The sequence below is a fragment of the Drosophila takahashii genome, chromosome 3R (genome assembly GCF_030179915.1).
Source record: "Drosophila takahashii strain IR98-3 E-12201 chromosome 3R, DtakHiC1v2, whole genome shotgun sequence".
Classification (NCBI taxonomy): Eukaryota; Metazoa; Arthropoda; class Insecta; order Diptera; family Drosophilidae; genus Drosophila; species Drosophila takahashii.
In genome coordinates, this window is record NC_091681.1 from 31326339 (window position 1) to 31346211 (window position 19873).

At 38.0% G+C, this 19873-nt stretch overlaps 2 protein-coding genes across 4 annotated transcripts in view; one reads left to right on the forward strand and one right to left on the reverse strand.

The window, feature by feature from the left end:
- Positions 1 to 19873, reverse strand: part of kay (transcription factor kayak) — a 36235-nt gene that overhangs the window by 8545 nt on the left and 7817 nt on the right. Inside the window, exon 1 of one of the 3 annotated variants that reach the window (XM_017149747.3) lies at positions 15039 to 15935. The exons of 1 other annotated variant lie outside the window; for it this stretch is intronic. In XM_017149747.3, the coding sequence (XP_017005236.2) occupies positions 15039 to 15287 (249 nt within the window). In that variant the 5' untranslated portion in view covers positions 15288 to 15935. Of the gene's footprint in view, positions 1 to 3745; positions 4272 to 15038; positions 15936 to 19873 lie in introns of those variants that run through there. One more of the 3 variants, XM_017149748.3, reaches the window with a different exon arrangement.
- fig (fos intronic gene) lies at positions 6904 to 8039 on the forward strand. The gene has a single exon (XM_017149750.3). The coding sequence runs from the start codon at positions 6994 to 6996 to the stop codon at positions 7966 to 7968; it is 975 nt and encodes a 324-aa protein (XP_017005239.2). The 5' UTR covers positions 6904 to 6993; the 3' UTR covers positions 7969 to 8039.

Here is a 19873-nt window from a genome sequence, read left to right on the forward strand (position 1 = left end):
AGTCGCTTTTCAGGATTCCGATTCCAATTCCCGAAACCCCTGGCTTTAAGTTCAGTGTCAAAGAGTCAAAATCTGCCAAGTGGGCCACCCCTGTTCCGAAGGTCCGATTTTCATCGAACTTTTTTACTTTTCCGGTTCACAACGAAAATATAAGAACTTCATTTGAACGGTTTTGCGAAATTTTGAGTTTTACCGGAGTTATAGGGGTCAAAACATGGCATTTTTGACACTTTTTCGAAAAAGTTGCACTCAGTCAAAAATTCATAACTTCGGAACGGTAAGAGATATCTTTATGATGTTTTCACTAATCGCTCAAGAATTATTATGGCTTTCCATAAAAAAATTTAAAAAAAAATTAAAAATTTTTTTTCTTAAAAATAAATCAACATTTTTTTTTAGTTTTTATTTTTTTCAGTGTTCTTCACCAGCTATAGAGTTTAAAACCATTTGAAAATGAAGTTTGATTCATTACGAAAAAGATCAAAAAAAAAAAAAGAGGGGCCCGGACAAAGGTTTTTCGCAATATCGATTTGAAGAAGGGCGCACAGCGGTTTTCCATACAAAAACGGCTTGCTCGTGAAAATTGGCTGGTCAACACATGCCGTTGCGCGCGTAGCGTCAGCCGACTGCAGCTGTCAATGAGGCACTTCTTGTCGTTTTGTATGGGAATCCGCTGTGCGCCCTTCTTCAAATCGATATTGCGAAAAACCTTTGTCCGGGCCCCTCTTTTTTTTTTTTTGATCTTTTTCGTAATGAATCAAACTTCATTTTCAAATGGTTTTAAACTCTATAGCTGGTGAAGAACACTGAAAAAAATAAAAACTAAAAAAAAATGTTGATTTATTTTTAAGAAAAAAAATTTTTAATTTTTTTTTAAATTTTTTATGGAAAGCCATAATAATTCTTGAGCGATTAGTGAAAACATCATAAAGATATCTCTTACCGTTCCGAAGTTATGAATTTTTGACTGAGTGCAACTTTTTCGAAAAAGTGTCAAAAATGCCATGTTTTGACCCCTATAACTCCGGTAAAACTCAAAATTTCGCAAAACCGTTCAAATGAAGTTCTTATATTTTCGTTGTGAACCGGAAAAGTAAAAAAGTTCGATGAAAATCGGACCTTCGGAACAGGGGTGGCCCACTTGGCAGATTTTGACTCAAATTAATCAGACTTTTGTTCCGAGGGCGTGGACAAGGGAAAAAACAAATTTGCATGAGATATTAAACAAAAAAAAAGAGTGAAAATATTTATGTTCTGCCTGTTAAGCAGGGCATTGAACCTTTATAATATTTTATTTACCTGGGTTGGGAGGCCACTTTAATCGATAGCACATTTCTCAATGCACCGGGGTCATTAGGATGGCTTAATTAAGCTGATTTGGCCAACTAAAGTGGCCAGAACGTGCGGCTAATAAAATGACGCGCCGCCACTCGCTGGTCTGGGAATAATTTATTTAAATGCATTTTGTCGCGACAACAAAAAAGTCTGAGGGATGGGGAAATCCCCTGAAAATGGGGGAGACCGAAATTTATGGCAAAGTTTGCAGTTCGAGGAAATGGCAAACAAACGACGCGTCTTTCAGGCGCCAGAAAGGACAACACAAAAAGACAGCAAAAAAAGGACGAAATGCAACCTAGACACAAAGGGAAGGAGAGAGACAGTAGTAAAAGTTGTTTTCACTTTCCATTCTGGCCAATTCCTAGAAGGACGTGACCGCAGCCATCAAAAGCCATCAGGACATTTGCCAACACGAAATTACCAATGGCAGCAAGAAATAAAAATCCAAAAGACAAGACAAGACAGGGAAAACCCTTGGCAAAGGACTTCAATCGCTTTTCTCCCCTGTCAAATTATCCCAACCAAACTTTCCGGGCAGCTCAAAAAAAAAAAGTAGAAGAAAAGAACGATAAAGTAATGCCAAATTGCATTTAATTCCATTAAGAAGAAACTCAATTAAATTGACTGGAAATGCAATTAAGTGCGCTCGCATTTCGTAGACATATTTCAGTTTAAAATTTGATCTTAATTGAATGCAGTCTTTGTTGCATGCTCCATAAGCATGGCATGATCGGTGGGGCTAACCAAAAAAATAAACTATAAATATATAGATATACATTTTTTAGGCCAGTTCTAGAGGGTGTAGGCTGTAGCTCTAGACAAAGGAAAGTTATTGTCTGCCCTCGAAATAGCCGAAAAAACAAGGCTTTCAAGTGATTTCTTTCATGTCAAACTTAAAACCCAAACCCACCGAAGACGCCCACATATTAAAAGCCGAAAAAAAACAGAAAAACAATTGCGAAAGTCCACGATAACCCCCTCACAAAAAGGCATTACTTCAAGAGCAGACCAATACCATATTCAGCTATTCAGTTAATTAAAAGAAAGTTGGACTTTGTGGGGGCGCCGATGGTTACATGTTGTATTTAATGGAACCATTTGAGAGCTTAAGCAAGTGTTTGACTTGCAGCCCGTCACTTTGAACCGCCCCAATTGCCAAGTTATATGTGCGATATAAGATATATATAAAAATATACCCCTCTATAAAGTCGAGTATCAAGTGTCACGCGAGTGTGTTCGAGGTTCACGAGTCAAAGGGTCACTTTCTACCATTAAATTAAGACCCCTGGTTTTTTCTGTTTTTAACGGAAAGTGAAAAACAATCTACATATATGGAATACTTGATAAATTGTCACGAAAATCGCACGTGTGCGATATCAGCGAATGGCGCCGGCTGTTTTATTTTTTATATATTTCATGGAGTAACAGAAACAGACCCAGAAACATTACCATTAACCAGACCCAAAGCCAAAAACCAGACGCAGTCGAAAAACCCAGACCGGATCACTGGACTGTGAAATGCAATGGGTGAAAAAAATGGGCAGAAAAAACTGCAAGAAACCGACTTTAAGCCGGAAAATGGTAACTGTTAATGGTGGCATGAAATCGCAACGTGATTCCAAATTGAGGGTGATTTTTTGGCAATAACTTTTCAAGAGTTGCGGCAGGGTGCACTTGATTTAATGAAATTGTACACGCACAAGTTCTTAAATTATTGCTAGAATATTAAGAAAAATATATTAACTATAGAAAACTTAAATTGCAATATAGCAATAATATTTTTTAGGGTTTTTCAATTTATGAAAAAAATAAATAATTTTTCCCAGGCCAATTAACTTTATGATTTGAGTAATAACTGTACAAATATAGAAATTCCGCACTATTTTACGTTCATAATCAGTCACGTAGCTTACAAAAATAGAGAACAAAAAATAAAATCATAATTTTCAATAATTACGAAACCAATGATGGATGATGTGCCTACACGAGCCCCAAGAAAAAAAAAACGAAAAAAGAAAAACACTTGCCACAGCCAACAATAATTCCCTTATCGCGAATAAAAACTAAAACAATTCAATTTCGGTTAATGATTGGAATAGATGGGAATGGGTTTGTAGCACATTATCGCTAAGCAAACACAATATTTATACAATACATAGATGGAACATAAAAAGGAATCAGGAAAAAAGGGGATCTCCAATTCCCAAGAATCCAATCGGCCTACGATAAGCGTTCGTGCAAGTGTACCCATACATAATCGAGTATGTATGGTAATATATATCAGTTATTTTACCCTTAGGAATTCTAGAAAATTTCATGGCAAACACTGATAACGCTGGCACTTAACTGTGCCAAAAGAGGGCGGGGATTGTTCACGAATATTATAGAAATAACTCAAAGATCTTACCACTTTTGGCAACGGCGACAGCGGCATATTGAACAAGTACTCATCATTGAAGATGTTGTAATTGTCCAGCGTCATCTTGTCGTAGATCAGTAGTTCCTCCGTTTTGATTTGTTTTTAAATACAAGAGGTGGATTTAAATATAATTTTTGTTTTACTTTATGGCCGCACAAAGTCTGTTTTGTGAGTCAAGCGATTTCTGGCGAAATTCGCCTTTGTGTTTTGCACACACGCCGAATGTATAAATCTATCTGTCGAAAATGTATCTGTATCTGTAGTTTCCGAGTGGCGCGCGATCGTGCGAATTGTTTTTAATATTTCCTAGAATTCTCGTTCTGTTTGTGTTTAATTTCAGGCACCGCACATGCTGAGAGAATTGTTGCTATATATTTTTCGCACACACTTTTTCTTTTTTTTTTGCCTTTTTTCACGTAATTTTCACGACTTATTTTCTTCTTATTAGTGGTGAATGGAACTTCACTCTATATCACCGAAGCGTCAGGCTCGGCCAACTTGTTTAGACTAAATGCGTCATCGGCGAAGGTTCGCTTTTTATACGAAAAACCCGAGCCAACTGAATTGAGCATTTTTATCGGCACTCTCGGAGTGAAATAAATTCAGCGGGCTCTTTCGCTCTTTGAGTTAAAAGCTTGGCGACTCTGGCATTTCCTGAGCGAAATACAAGTAATATATAGCTATATAGCAATACATACATCTGGGGTTTAACCCGCTGCTCTATAGCTTTTGGATATTTCTTACATTAATTTTGAGTTGCTTTTTTTGGGGGGCTCTCACGTGCCCAGTTTTTCTTTGACTACGCTTTTTGTTTACCCGATTCTTGGGCCCCCGATTGCCGCTTTATCTTATCGCAGCGGCGAGACAATTTAGTTATGACATAAGCAACTAAATTTAAAGCGCCCGGTAAACCCCACCAAGCCCCATATCCCCACCAAAAATAAAGAAAATAAGAAAAAAACTGCAGCCCCACCATTAAATGAATGGTGCGCCTTTGTGGCTTCAACTCTTATCGGGGAATAGCTTTTCGAAATGGGTCGCCATAGTCGCCGGCGGAGGCTCAGGTGGCTCTATTCTCCATTTTCCACACTCTTCGGTTGCAGGTGTTATTTCTAGGCATTTATCTATTGATATGCCAGCTTTCAATAAATATTGATGGGGCCGATCGGCCATGTAAAATACGAACGACAAAAAAAAAAGGCCACGCTGACCTTGCGTCGCCACTTACATGAGAAACTGAAACCGAAAACCCCTTTTTGTGAAAAAGAGGGGAAAGGGGGTTGGTTCAGCCAGAAGTGGGTCATGTGACACTGGACATTTGTGGCAAAACTATTGGCTATATGGCCATTTGCTCCGTGTGGCTCTGCTCTACTTACCTGCAACGAGAGTAGAAAATTCACAGTCAATTAGTTTTCAGGATCGAACTGTCTACGAGCTAATTTATAACCGTACTGACTGACCCAAATCGATAGGAGAATACTACAACTCAAGTCTGGCTTGATAACAGCACCTTATCACTATGATTCAGAAGGATCCATTTTAATAAAACTTATTTTAGAGCTAATCGCTGTGATTCAAATTTTTGGAAAAACAAATTGTTCATACTAAGTTTATAAAAATGTTTGAAATGTCTGGTTTTGAAATGCAACTTTTGATAGAACACTTTAATCATTATGATTCAGTAGCATAACAAACAAAAAATGTTTTCTGAGATTTTTGATGAGTTGACTTGTGGTTAGAATGCTTCACGTAAATATTGCTTATAATCCTTTAAAAATTTGCAAAAAATTTATTATTTCTTCTTAGTCATAGCAATTAAAAAAAATAGAAAACCGATTTTAGTAAATATTTTTAAATTACAAATATATTTATTTTTAAGAATTTGGTGTCCTAATTTTTTTCCTTTAAGAAATTTTGTCTAAAAAAGTACTTAGTTTCCGGAAATAATTTTTATTGAATAAAATGGTATATTTATAATTAGATGAGCATTTTTAGCGGTTGCTGGGTTGGCCCTATTTTTTATGAGAGCACTATATCGAATTCCGGAAGGGAGGAAAATCTTAGAGCTCTTGCCAAAAAAACCAGTAGCATCCGCAGGAAATATTTTAAATTCTTCTTTTGACGTCACAAAATAGCCGAAGTGATAAGATGAAGTCGCGGCACTGACGGTTCCACTTCCAGTTCCAGATAACCCGGCATTCGGAAGCCGGATACTATAGTATTTTTTTTACGCCCAGTAACACGTACATAAAACTCATATAATTCCGTGTGATCCTGCACCTTTTGCACAGGAAATCGAACCTTAGATTTCCCCATAATTTGGCAGACATAACAACTCAAATAATGAATAATGAGCGATTCTGCCGAATACACTGTGCATTTTGATAAGCCTCTTTATCTAACAAGGCGTTTACATCAGGGGTTTAAAATAAAGTTATCATTGCGTAGCGTATTGTTTTCCTTTTCGCAGATAAGCGAAAATCCATGGAAATACGATAGCGTTTGCAGTTCCGTAGAGTGATCAAAACTTCCGGTGATGATGGGGGTCTGGGGTCCGACTGCCGAGTCCACTGTGTCGTAGGCTTCATCGAGATAAGATTGAACAATGGACGGACCCGACGGACCCACAAAGAAATCAAATCTACCCGATGACAAATACCTGGAACCCAGGCCAGAACCCGTCCATATATGGGCTCTCTATATCTGGCATTACCAATGTTTATGGTGTAAACAGTACCCCAAGTTTGCAATTGCGTTGTGATTACGTTTTTATAACTTTCGAAGAGCTTATTTGCTCCAATTACGAGGAAAGTTGACGGTTTTATGGGGGAATAATCATGGGTTTTTGAAGTGATGTTAGATTAGTGGAGTCTAAATATATATGTGATCAAGTACTTTCTAGAAATATATAATTTAAAATATTTTTTAAAATATTTAAAGCATTCCACCAAGTGAAAGATCTTCAAACAATAAGCATATATTAAAAGTTAATATTATAAAACTATTTATTCTCATTTGGAACATATTTTTAATATTTAAAGCAAATGTTTCTGTAGTTTTTATACAAAATTCAAAGCAAATATTTTAAAATATTTTGAATCTGTATGCTCATTTGCTAGGAGGCTTTTTAACTGTTGGCGCTTTATCGTTGCATTTATTTCTAACAAGTAAACTCAATTCAGTAACATCTCCAAGAATTATATTTAAAATTCCAGTGCTTAGAATAGGAAAGAAAGATGATGACTACGATGTGTTCGCGGTTGAAGAACTGGCCGCGTCTGCTAAATCTCTTCGTCCGCCAGCTGAGGACTCCTCTGCAGATTGCCCGCCACTCCCTCCACTCGCTCCACCAGTTCGCCCACTTTGCCGGTAAGAAATCCTCGCGGGATCCCTACCTCATCACCGTGGTGCAGGGAAGATCGAAGAAGCCGCGATATCCGGGCGATCAGCGGGCCAATCAGCGTTTCGGCGAGGACAGCTGGTTCGTCAGCTCCACGCCCCACGCCGAGGTAATGGGCGTGGCCGATGGCGTGGGCGGCTGGCGGGATATGGGCGTGGATGCGGGTCGCTTTGCCAAGGAGCTGATGTCCTGCTGTTCGGGACAAACTCAAAGTTCCAGCTTTGATGGACGTAATCCCAGGGATTTACTCATCGCCGGCTACCAAGAGTTGAGCCACCGGGAACAGCCAGTGGTGGGCAGCAGCACCGCCTGTTTGGTCACCATGCATCGCAGGGACTGCACCCTTTATACCACCAATCTCGGAGACAGTGGCTTCTTGGTGGTGCGAAATGGTCAGGTGCTCCACCGATCCCAGGAGCAAACCCATGACTTTAATACCCCATATCAACTGACTGTGGCTCCGGAGGATCAGATGGACTTCTTCTACGCGGATAAACCGGAAATGGCCGTGTCCACCAGGTACTCTTTGCTGCCAGGTGATCTAGTACTCCTAGCCACCGATGGATTGTTTGATAATTTGCCCGAGAGCATTCTTCTCAAGATCTTAAATGGGTTAAAGGAGCGGAAAGAAAGAGATCTCCTGGAAGGAGCCAACCAGGTGGTGGAGAAGGCCAGAGAACTCTCCCTGAATGCCAATTTCCAATCACCCTTCGCCCTGAAAGCCAGACAATACAATGTTCCCTATTCCGGTGGCGGCAAACCCGATGACATCACCCTAATCCTGGCCAGCGTTGAGGTGCCAAATTCGTAACCACAGTCAAGAGTCAGTGTCCCGCCAGCAAATGGTGTCTACGGCAAATATTATTCCATGTCTATCAGCAGTCTGTGATAAAAAACCCAAATATACTTTGTTTATAAAGATCTGGGCCTTAGAAAAAAGTACAGAAGCCGGCAAATAATTATGAAAATATATAAAGAGAATAGAAACTGCATTTTGAAGGCCTTTTGGAATTGTGTTTTAATATTATAATATGTATATTTCTTGTTAGATAATCGTATATCACGCATACGCAGTGTTGCCTTCAACGATTTAAGCTTTAATAGATTTTTTTATTTTTATATTAATTTATTCCAAAATAATTACAATGTAATTATTTACTTCAATCAAATTAGAATTAGAAAATATGAATTTCTATATTTTGTTTTAAGACAGATGTCATGATATCATCTGAATACTAAGCAAAAATAATTACAAAGTAAAGTAATTATTCAGTTGATTAAAACTAGCAAAAGGTAACGTTACTATTGACTTATTATGTATTCAATTATTGTGAAATTCCGTCACTTAATTTTTCTACTATCTCGACCGCAGCTGTACTATATATTTGTTTATAAAGACGCCGATTCGTGTGTGCCTATATAGATGTTCGTTCATTCAGTAAACGCGATTATGAATGGACGGGCTGCAAATAAAAAAAAAACCTACAACCGATTCCACACACATCACACAACGCTGGGATGACTCATCGCCGTTTTAACCAGAATTCGTGCGTTTTGTTTTTTCTGTTTTCCATTTTGGCCCACTTGGTGGTGGTGTGGGAGAGAGGGACGTGTCGAGGCCTAGGGCATTGGAGCTCCACACTTGGCACCCACTTGCCAATATATTGCGCTCGACGAAACTCGTTTGCCACTCGGGTTTCACTCGGCGTTCTTTGAGTCACTCAACTGGGTGAGTTGAAAAGCCGCGAGAGCTCTGCAAATTAGTGCACTCAGCATAAAGAGAGGAAGCCTGGCAAAATCAGGCGATGCGAGCCGATGGCGTTGGAAATCCCAATGCAGCATTGCGAAATTCCCCCCCAGCATAAGGGGTTCGATAAAAAATGAAGAGGATACGGCTCGACCAGGGAATACCTCAGGAAAGCCAAAGAAGAAAAAGATAATTTGATAAAAAACTAATATTCGGGAAATTTTACTTTTGTGTTATAAAAGATACTACTTATAAGGACACAAGATGGCAAAAAGTTATAAAAAATTATATTTAGATTTTATAAAGCCGCTTAAATTGTTAGCTTTTATAAAATCCGTTATAATATTGTCATCGAATTTTCTAGATAATTTTTCTGGCTCTATGGATTTGTCAATTTAGTAACCCAACAAATGTAAAATCGCATTCAGGTTATGAACTATTTCTGATTTTTAAACGAACATTCCAGAGAATCTGGAAATAAATATATTTATGATTGATTGAAATTTATACAATTTCGTTTATACCCAGATAAATTTATTTTTTAACTTTATATGAGTTATGATATGACATTACAAAATTATAGGGTAAATTCTTAAAAACCTCCTAAAATTAAGCAGGTAAAAATGAATGACTTTCTGACGCTGCATTTGTCAATTCTTTGCGAACCCAAAATACCCCTATATTTCAGTTGCATTTTAAAGGAGTTGACACAATCTGGGGAGTGCTGTGTGTGGTTTCTGTTGCTCGGGCGTCAGTTCCCGATAATTTCCCTTGGCTTTATCTTTTTCCCCGCTTCGCACTTTTCAACGCCGTGGCGAATCGCTGCTGATGGTGAAGTCCCTCCGCCTTGTCCTGCCCCCCGGAATGCCAATGCCTGCGATGCTGCGCCTCTTCTCAGAATTCCACATTGGATGACGCGTCACAAAGTGCATTATTTTGGAGGCCGGGGAACACGGGCCATCGCCAGCAAAACAGGATCGTGTAAATCTTTCACTGGATAGTGCATTTTTAGCCACACTCCACTCGGTTCCAGATGTGCTCCAATTCCACTGGGCAATCCAAGCCAATTTTACACCAGTTTCCCAATCCCATTTGCCGCCATGTGCCATTTCCGCCGGCTTTTCGAAGGGAATTAGTTGTATTGTCGATGTATAACTCAATTAGGGAAATTTCAGCCTTATATTATAAGGTAGAACTCCGAGCATCGGGCAACTGGCATTTAGCATTAAGTAGTGGCGCCTCACACACATTTCACATTTCTGGTTAAACCGTCTCCATTGGGAAGTTCAACAAACCCACAAAAACAAATTAATAGACGGGCAGTAGCGGAGTCAAAAGAAATTATATGGGGTTATAGAATATAAAAAAAAATATAATATCAAAAAAACTACGAAAAACTACGTTCCCTGTTTTTATTGCATACTTTTAGACACCTTTATAAACGGCTAAAAACCCCTACTAAAAGGAAAGAAATATAAAACCCTAATTTAATCTTTTAGAAATTACTATTTAAAGCATTGCAGTTTTAATTACAATATAAAATAAGTACCTATTACAATAATCGTTCAGTTGTGTTTATTTTTTAGCTCACTTCCTTTATCAATTTCAGATGAAAGCATGACTCTTAATTTGTGCGGTGTCTATATACAAAAGATAAGCTTTATCAGTGCACTATCTATACATCGCATCGAATCAGGTTTAAATCTATATCCCCCTATAAACAGCGCTCCTGATAAACGTATTTATTTCTCTGTCTTTTGCCTCCCATGACGACCCATTTTGATTCCAAGAAAATCGAAAGCTAGTGCGAAAACACGCAACTTTTGACATTTTCCTTTTGTTGCTCCCATATTTTTCGTTGCTAGCTAATTTTGAAAACTCAAATAAGTGATGACATAATGCTGCGTTTTTCCTTGGGGAGGAAAAGTGTCGGCGGAATTGAAAAGCGATCGCTTTTCTCTTTCTCTCAACTTCTGACGTCATCGTGCAGAGCAATCGCGTTACCAAATTTGGCTCTCGTATGAAGCGAGTTCGAAAAAAACCGGCTTCTCTACTTTAAAGTTGATTTTTTGTATTTTTTTCAAAGGCCTTTGCTTATGCTAAGTTTAAGCCATTGACGTCATGAGATAATTTCATTAGCGTAGCGCCAAAATGCACAAGCTAAACGGTCTTTTAAGTGCAGATACGGGGATTTGTATTTCGTTTTTACTGGTGATTTCCCCTAATTGAAAGAGCAAATCCACGGAAAGAACAAAGAGTAGAACTTTGTAGATCTAGATAGCGCAAATAATCTTAATAAAGAGCTGATAAAATTTTTGCTAATTCACCATGTTAATACCCTTAGTGACGTTCCTTTAAAGTCTCGAAAAAAGTGCCCACAAATATTTAAGCAACCTTGAATAAACTTTAATAAATGGTTATTAGCTCAATTATCTTCAATTACTTAATAATTTGACACATAAATTTTACGAACAATCACTAACTTATTTTCAATAACCTACATCATTATTTTTCACAGAAAGTTAAGGAACAAAGCCAAAATAATCAGTCGTAGATTATTTTCCAAGTTTTCACATGAACAGTAAAACTTGTATTTACGTTTTTTATCAGTTTTGGTAAACTGTATTACAAATATTTTCCTAGAAAAATTAAAGAAGCCAAAAGTCAATCAAAGAAATCGTTTTTGGGTAACAAGTGCTTCAATGCCAATTACAAATGAACACATTCTGTTATCTATACCATCTATTTATATATCATTTTTAATCTACGAACGTGCATATAGCAACGCAATCGAATTTACAAAATCCCCTGAAATTTTCCTGGAACAATCGAAAGCCATAATAATAAAAACAAATAAAGAGACGAAAAAAACGAGTGCGAGGACAGGCAAACGCGAAATGTCGTAAAAGTTTCGCCATAAAAAAACGTAGGAGTGAATAATAAGGAGAAGAAGTCAAAGTCGAGGAACTGAAACCGAAATTACAACAACACAAGAACAATAATAATTAATTGTTTGTTGTGTTGCGAGCATTTATTTATTTATTTGCTGGCTAAGTGAACATCGCTTTGATGGCAACAAAAGCGGCGGCGGCGGAAAAAGGCATTGGCAATTTTATATTTATTTATTTTTAGTTGATGCGCACATTAAATTGGCAATTTCTGTTGGATATCTGATCGTGATTATAAAGCGCTAAAATGCGAATATAACAAACGTGTGCCTGTTGCGCACAGTTGGGGTCAAAATAAAAGTGAATTTAAGGAATGAAATATTCCAAAAAGATATGAGAATATATAATTTCTAGAAAATCTTCTAAAGAAACTTGTTGTTGTTTTAATAGTAACATACAAAATCAAAAAAATCACTAGAGTTTTAAGATCGCTTAAAAAGGTATCTGAAAGTATGCAACAATATATTTGGTTTTCATTTTGAGTTTCTCCAAAACACGATATTTAATATTTTGCCACTTATGAATCCTTATTTTCTTGACCCCAACTGTGCATACTTAAAAATCTGTAAAAAGGTTATCTCCGAGGAGAGTTCGCCGCTCGTTAGCCGATTTGCTCGTGACTTTTAATGCGTTTGCTTTTAATGCATGGAATATTTATGTAGCACGCTGCATGTTTTATGCAGCGCAATGCGAAAAAGGCAATTTGAGTTGTTCAAGTGCATAGCACCATATACAGTATAAGCATATAAGCATGCAGTGTACAGTGAACATCCCCTCGCACCAACCCCATCTTGATCGTCACATCACCATCCCCCATCCCCATCGAATCTCAAAACATTGCGACGCGTGAGTCGCTTGACATTCTAAGTGGAATACCAGCGAGCTATCAAACGGGGGACTTTAAGGGGTTAAGGGGGTTCAAAAACAGGGGTGAGCCGCAGCATCTGAGTGCCATTTGACCTTGGCATTGGATTTAATTTTATGGCAAAATCAACTGCAGCATAATTTCGAATGTCAGGCGAGAGAGAAATCGAGGGATAAGGCAAAAAGAGGAAGAGTGCCAACATATATGTCGCCTGTCAAGTCTGGGATTTGGTATTAGCCGGGGATTTGTGTGCCGAATAGAAGACAAGTCTATTTTTGAATTCTCGATTTTCCTTATAAATACTTGATGCAGTTGAAGGGGGTGTTTAAATTTGCAAACCTCAATGCAAAATACATTACTTTTATTAGTATAATTTAAAATGTCTTTAACAAGCCAGTAAATATCAATAAAGTAAATGTTTATTTTTTGTCTTTTAACTTAAATGTTAAACATCCTGATTACGATTTAATTCCTTTTTTTTTGGGAAATAACATGCATATGATAAATGTTAAAACCTACTAAATAATTTACTCGTGTTTTTTATTTTCTGGGAATTTTAATTTTAAAAATCATATTAATTTTTATTACACAGGATGTTATTTATTATTTCAATAAAAATCTTGTTTATTACCTCTAACAAAAGTTGAATATTAGAGTTGATCATTAAAAAATGGTTATAAAAAACACTTTATTAACACTCGTAAAAATAACGGAAAAACAAAAACTAAATGTTTTCAAAATAATAGAATGCAGCACATATTTGTGATAATTTGGTGAGCATTTCAAAGATTGCTGCAGTCCCAAGTGGAATCCAATTAGAAACGGAAACGGAAGCCTTGACCTCAGTTCGGTTTTCTTGGCTTATTGGCCATATTGCAGCAATATGAAATTGAAATTGTCGATGCACGTGTTGCAAACGAGAAGCGAGCAGAAATAAAAACCGCACCTACGCCAAAAAAAGATACAGATGCAGAAAACAAAATTTTATAGAGATACAAATGCAAACAACAAAAAAAACATGCCAAAATAGAGAGATGGAAAAATAGAAAAACAAATGCAAAGGGGGGCAACCTTGGCAGCGACTAGGAATCAAGTGCAATGAGGGAATGCACAAAATCCCACTGACATGTCTCTCTCTCGCTCACTTCGGCTCTCTCGCATGCGATAAAAGAATCTGTGAACGTGTCCGACTTGTATCTGTGCGAGCTGCTCTCTCTTTGCCGCCTTGGTATAAGTGAGAGAGAGAGAGCGGCACAGAGTGACAGCGCGAAACAACAACAAAAGTGTAAATTGAAATTCCAAAGATGTCGACAAAGTAAATACGAAATAAAAACCCAAAACGAGACAGCAACAGCGGCAACAATAACAATGGAAAGCTACAACAAAATGCGCACCACACAATTCGGCGAATAATCATAATAAAAAAAAGTCAGACGAAATATACATAGCAACAACAACAACAAAATAAAAAAATCAACAAAAAAAAGTTCAATATATTTTTTTAAACAAGTTTCCAGAGCCCGTATGTGTGCCGTTTCCTATACATTTTATTTCTGCCACTGAAGTTTAGCCTTAGCTTTCAGCTTTTAGTGAGAAATTCCGAGATTGGTGATCCAAAACCAGGGGGAGTACGGAATTATTGCGTTCTATGCAGTACCAGTTTGTACCGCCCGTGCCTATGAATCCCCCTTCATCTCGATCCCCTCTTCCTCTTTCCCTTATCCCAGAGAATATCAAAAGCCGGATGGTAAAGGCAGTAACGAAGCTGAAAATACCCTTTTGGGAGTATTTAAAGGGTAGTTCCGTTCTGATAAAATACTCTTTAACTTTATTTTAAGTATCTTATCTTATTATCAGCAACACTATACAAGAATTTTGTTAACCTAATCATAAACTTATTGACCAAGTTTATTTATTTTATCTTTCCCTACGATAAAGTTGGGGTAATATGAACTGAAAATGTTTGACTATAAGACAGTTTTTGTTCTGACTTGTCATATGAAACTATGATATGATCGACTGGGAATATAGAAAACATTAATTTTCTAAGTTTTATGAAACTACCAATATAACTTTTCCAGCTTTAGTACATATTAATTTAAATAAATTCCATATCTATGGCTACTTTGTCTTATTGTATCTTCCGCTCAATGAAAGTTCTAATCAGAGATTGTCTTAAAATCAGTAGGTACCTCGTTCCACTTGTGGATTCTAAAGGTGCATTACAAGTCACGATACTGGTTTTTTATTTGAAGAAACCCCCTTTCTTTCGGCTGATAATACCCCGTATATAGGGTATACAAATAGAGTATCGCACTTACGATAAGATTGCGCACGACAGCCGACGTTGGTGTGGCGGCAGTTGTTGCTATTTTCGTTGTTGTCGCCGTCGATATCGCGGCGGTTAGATCGGCGGGCAGAAAGTCCAGTTCCTCCTCCTCCTGGTTATCAGGGTGCTCCTGGTCATGGTCCTGATCCTCCTCTTCCAGATCTCCTCGATCCTGCTCTTCGGGATCCTCGGCCTTTGAGATGGCGGGCTTTCTTGTTGTGCGCTCGACTTTAACTTTCATTGTTGCTGTTGTTTCTTGCTTTTTATTGGCGTTTATAAACAAAATTTACATGTGCAGCTGGCACAAGCACACTGATACACACACTTTTTAGCCTTTTTCCAGTTATAAACGTAGAACTCTCTAGATTGAAAAGTCGGGCGGACCACGCCCCGCACCACGCACCGTTGTTTATCGAACTTTGTACGACTTTTCGGTTGAATATTTCGTAATTTTTTACGGATTTTTCGCTTTACCGCTCTCACAAATACACAATACTTTTTGTTTTTTTTCTCCTTCTGTAGATTACACGACAGTTTTGTAATTTCTTAACGGTTTATTGGGAATGTTCTGGGTTTGCACTTGTGAAAGTGTTAAAAATTTAAGTGTAACAACAACAAGTTGGGTGGATTTCTTTATGAACGAGAGGGGGGGTGTTTCTTCATCTATCTCGCTCCAACCAACGTGGCTCTCAAATGCGTGCGAGCGGGAGAGCACCAAAATGGGGCGTGGAGGGGGTGGCACGGTACGGTACTGGACTGATTAACGAGAGAGAAGGAGAGACAGAGACAGAGTAACGCGAGAGAGCGAGAGGGAGACGGCCGCGTGGCTTTCCGCTGCCGTTTGCTGCAGTCGCCTGAGTTGCCTTAACAAAAAGCGAAAAATAACTGAATAACTGAACAGAGCAACTGGCAACTGGCGACGGCGAAAAGACCGCTGCCACCGCCTCTCCTCTCTCTTTCCCTCTCGCACCGCTTCCAACCGACGGGTGACGTCTTGGCCATTGCCTCGCACACACACACACGCGGACGCACACGAGCGGCCCACACAGATACACGCACACAGGCGGGAAGCCTGGAAATTCAAGTTGCGTAGATACCAGGGATGAAGAGTTACCCAGTCGGAAGTGGAACGCATCCAGAAGGGATGATGGATAGCATCCGAAGCACCGATGCATGCATGCCGAATCGATGCACTTCTCACTTCCTTTTTACAGCAAAGCGGGACAAAAAAGATGCATTCCGATTCATCGCTCCTGGAGCCCTCCTGGAGCGCTCCCTTTTCACGCATCGAGCTTGGCTGGAAACTTCGGAAACGCTCGGGATTGGTTTCCATTTTTCCCTTCCAAAAGATGCGATCCAGAACGCATTTTTTGGAATGCTTGTGGATGCGTTCCAAAAGATGCGTTCCGGATCGCATCTTTTGGAGTGCTTTTGGTTGCGTTCAAAAAATGCGTACTGGAACGCATCTTTAATGGTGCTTTTGGTTGCGTTCAAAAAAATGCGTTCTGGAACGCATCTTTTAGAGTGCTTCTGAAAAAAATTATTTCTACTCGATTTAAAAATACGTTTTTTATTAACTTCACTTTTTATTATTTCATTTTTTTTCTTTTCACACATATTAAACTAATTTAAGTTACCACGTCTTCCCCATCATCCTCAATATCGATGTCCAAATCGTTGTCCTTGTCCGGTCCTTTGTCTTTGCTCGTCGTCGCCTTTCTTTTGCTAGCGTCAGGACTTAGGTCCACCTTAACAGAAACGAAATCAAAAAGGGAACACATGAAACCAAGAAATGAAAACAAAACGGCACTTTTGTTACACAGAAATTACAATTAAATTTAATACTTACAGGTTTTGATGTTGTTGTTCTTCCGTTGTCAAAAATCCGTCCAAGAGGTCATGCAAAAAATAAAAACAATAATTAGTTAGTATAATGTTGTGAACAATTCTTATTCGGCACACAGCAGGTACAGTGAACCCAACAGTGAACGGACACCCATTTTTTTCTATCATAAAACTGCTTTATTTTAAGCTTCCACTGACAGCTCTAAATATTTTAACAAAAACAAAAAGCCTGCATATTTAAAACACAACTCATAACTGATTTTAATTGATTGTTTCTTTTATTTTTATGATTGTTGTGAGTTGTGTTTTAAATATGGAGGCTATTAATGGATAACACTAAATATTAAAAAAGATCCAAAAATTTGTGTTTCACTTTTTTTGTATGATTTTAGGGCAGTATTATTATAAGAAAAAAATGGGTGTCCGTTCACTGTTGGGTTCACTGTATGTACAAACACTGTGCATAGGCAAAAACCGTAAACAACGCGATGCAGTGGCCGAATAAGAATTATTTTAACCGCTTTGTTTATTAGACACACACACACAATTGATTTTGTTTGTTTACAAAAATAAATACACTTTTATTTAGTTAGTTATTTTACCTCTTTAGAGGTATATTTTTTTGTAGAGTTATTATTTTTTATTTCCACTTATCACCGCACTATACTTACATGGCACAGAAAAGCACAAATGTTTGATTTAAAGAACTATAAACAAATAAAACGATTAAAATTGTTTAACCGAAAAATCAATAACACTTAACTGGTCAGATTCCAAAAAGCAAGTGAGAAGAAATGCATTAGAAACGAAAAAACCGCGCGCGTTCTTGCAATGTCTCTTTTGTTCTTTTCATTTGTTTTTCAAGACCACCGTTTAAGATTATCATTTCATATTTTCCATGCCAATGGATGCATTCCGGATGCATTCCGATGGAAGCTATGATTGCACCGATTGAAAAAAAAAACGAACGATCGGCCAGCGTTCGGGTTTCGGCAAGGGTTCGGCTGCGACGTACGAGAAGCTACGATTGCACGGATCGCTTCCGTTTTGCCTTCTAAAAAAGCTATAGGGGAGTGATGACTTGGGAATGCATCTAGCATGCATTCTGGATGCTGTCCAACATTGTATCGCATTTTTTCTGTGGACAAAGATGCGTTCCGGAAGCATTCCGAAACGCCGACCACTCCAAAACTTCCGACTGGGTACTAAATAAATGGAACCAGTTTCAGAGCTAGGATTGCCCAGACATTTTAGAAAAAATAACATTACACTTTATAAAAACGTCAAATGCTACATTTTCATTAGCCAGTAAACAAGTTCAACTCCTACAATTTACTGTGAAAATTTTAAATATTTTGTCACTTAGTATATAATAATAATAATAATAATTTAAAGAATATTTAAATATTTATGAATATTTATTATATATTTTCTACTTGAAACATAGTGATAGAAAGAATAGTATAACAATAATTTTAATAACAAACAAATTCACAAAAAGTATGCTTTAAAAAATGTCTCTTATGGATTAAAATTATTGCCTACTTTTCGGAAATCAATTAGTTCAGATTTTTTGTTTACATAAATTGTGATAATTATCTTCAAAAATAAATTAATTAATAAATAAATGTACTTTTAAGTTGTTTGCAAAAGCAGGTATATCAAGCCCATATACTACAAATTTTTTTTAAGTATTTTTTTTTTGAACCTAAAATCACCTGATTTGTAACTCATTTGGATTGATTCCGTTTCAATGTAATTAACACTTGACGTTTCAAAATAATTCCCCACTTCCGTTAGTCAATTAGGAATTTCACACATCCCAAAAATATCTCCTTGACCGCGACAAAAATAATCGTAACAATCGGTAATCAGAAAAATCCATAAAACCGCCAATAACCGCATGGAAAAACCCGGCTGAACGGTTTTCGTATGCTCCACATGATTCTCGCGGCCCTGACGAATGTCGATGGGAAGTGGAACGGCACAATAACTGTCAGAATGATGCAGCAAAAGGGGGAGAGCCAAAGAGAGACAGCGAGCGAGAGAAATGCAAAACAAACTCACAGATACAGATACAAATCGAATGTCGGGCAGTTATCGCATGCGATTTTTAATAGAGCAGGACGGCAGCTCAATTTTCGAGTGAGTTTTCGAATTTCCGCTCGACTCGAAATTAAAACTAAAAGTGGCAAATTTGGCGCGCAGCTCGTTTGTTGACATTTTCCACTTGAAAGATACGTTTTTGTTTTGGTTTCACAGTTCTCACTCTCTGTCTCAGTTTTTCTCTCTTTCCCTCTCCGTCTTTTTGTAAAGGTATCTCAATTCTCCCACTCAAATTTGAGGACCAGTTGCCCGGGCACATGTTGGATTTTTGTTGGTTTTTTGCTGGTTTCGAATCCGATTTGTATGTTATGTATGCCACGCATCGGCACTCTGAAATGGATGACGATGGTGACTCATCGGGGTTTTTACACACGGATACCAAGGCACCAACACTAAGACCGGGGGAATCTAGAGAAACTGAGAAACTGCTGTGGGCCTCCCGCAATTCAGAGATATTCAGAGGCTCAGATATGCGGACAGGTTACCTGTGTTCGCGTATAAAATCCCCCACCTCAGTTAATTCCATCGCCGATTGGCGGCCAATGCAAGTGCCACACGCCGAAAAAGTCAGTAAAATTTTCGATGCCTATATTGAATCAAATAAAAACACCTCTTAACGAGGTAAAAAACTAGTGACGACCGCACCTTCAACATACAAAAGTTCTGATATCAACATTTGTGACGAAAAATTATTACACTCGTCATTAAATAGACTTTCTAATATTTTCTCATTCGGCCCGCCCTAGCAGACTATTCCAGCCTTTTTCCCTTCACAGGCATTTTCTATTGCAGCGTGCCGAATGAAAAAATATTAGAAAGTCTATTTAATGACGAGTGTAATAATTTTTCGTCACAAATGTTGATATCAGAACTTTT

Bases quoted from the DNA above. Each gene is read 5' to 3' on its own strand.
- fig (XM_017149750.3), top strand. From the start codon at position 6,994: ATGATGACTACGATGTGTTCGCGGTTGAAGAACTGGCCGCGTCTGCTA.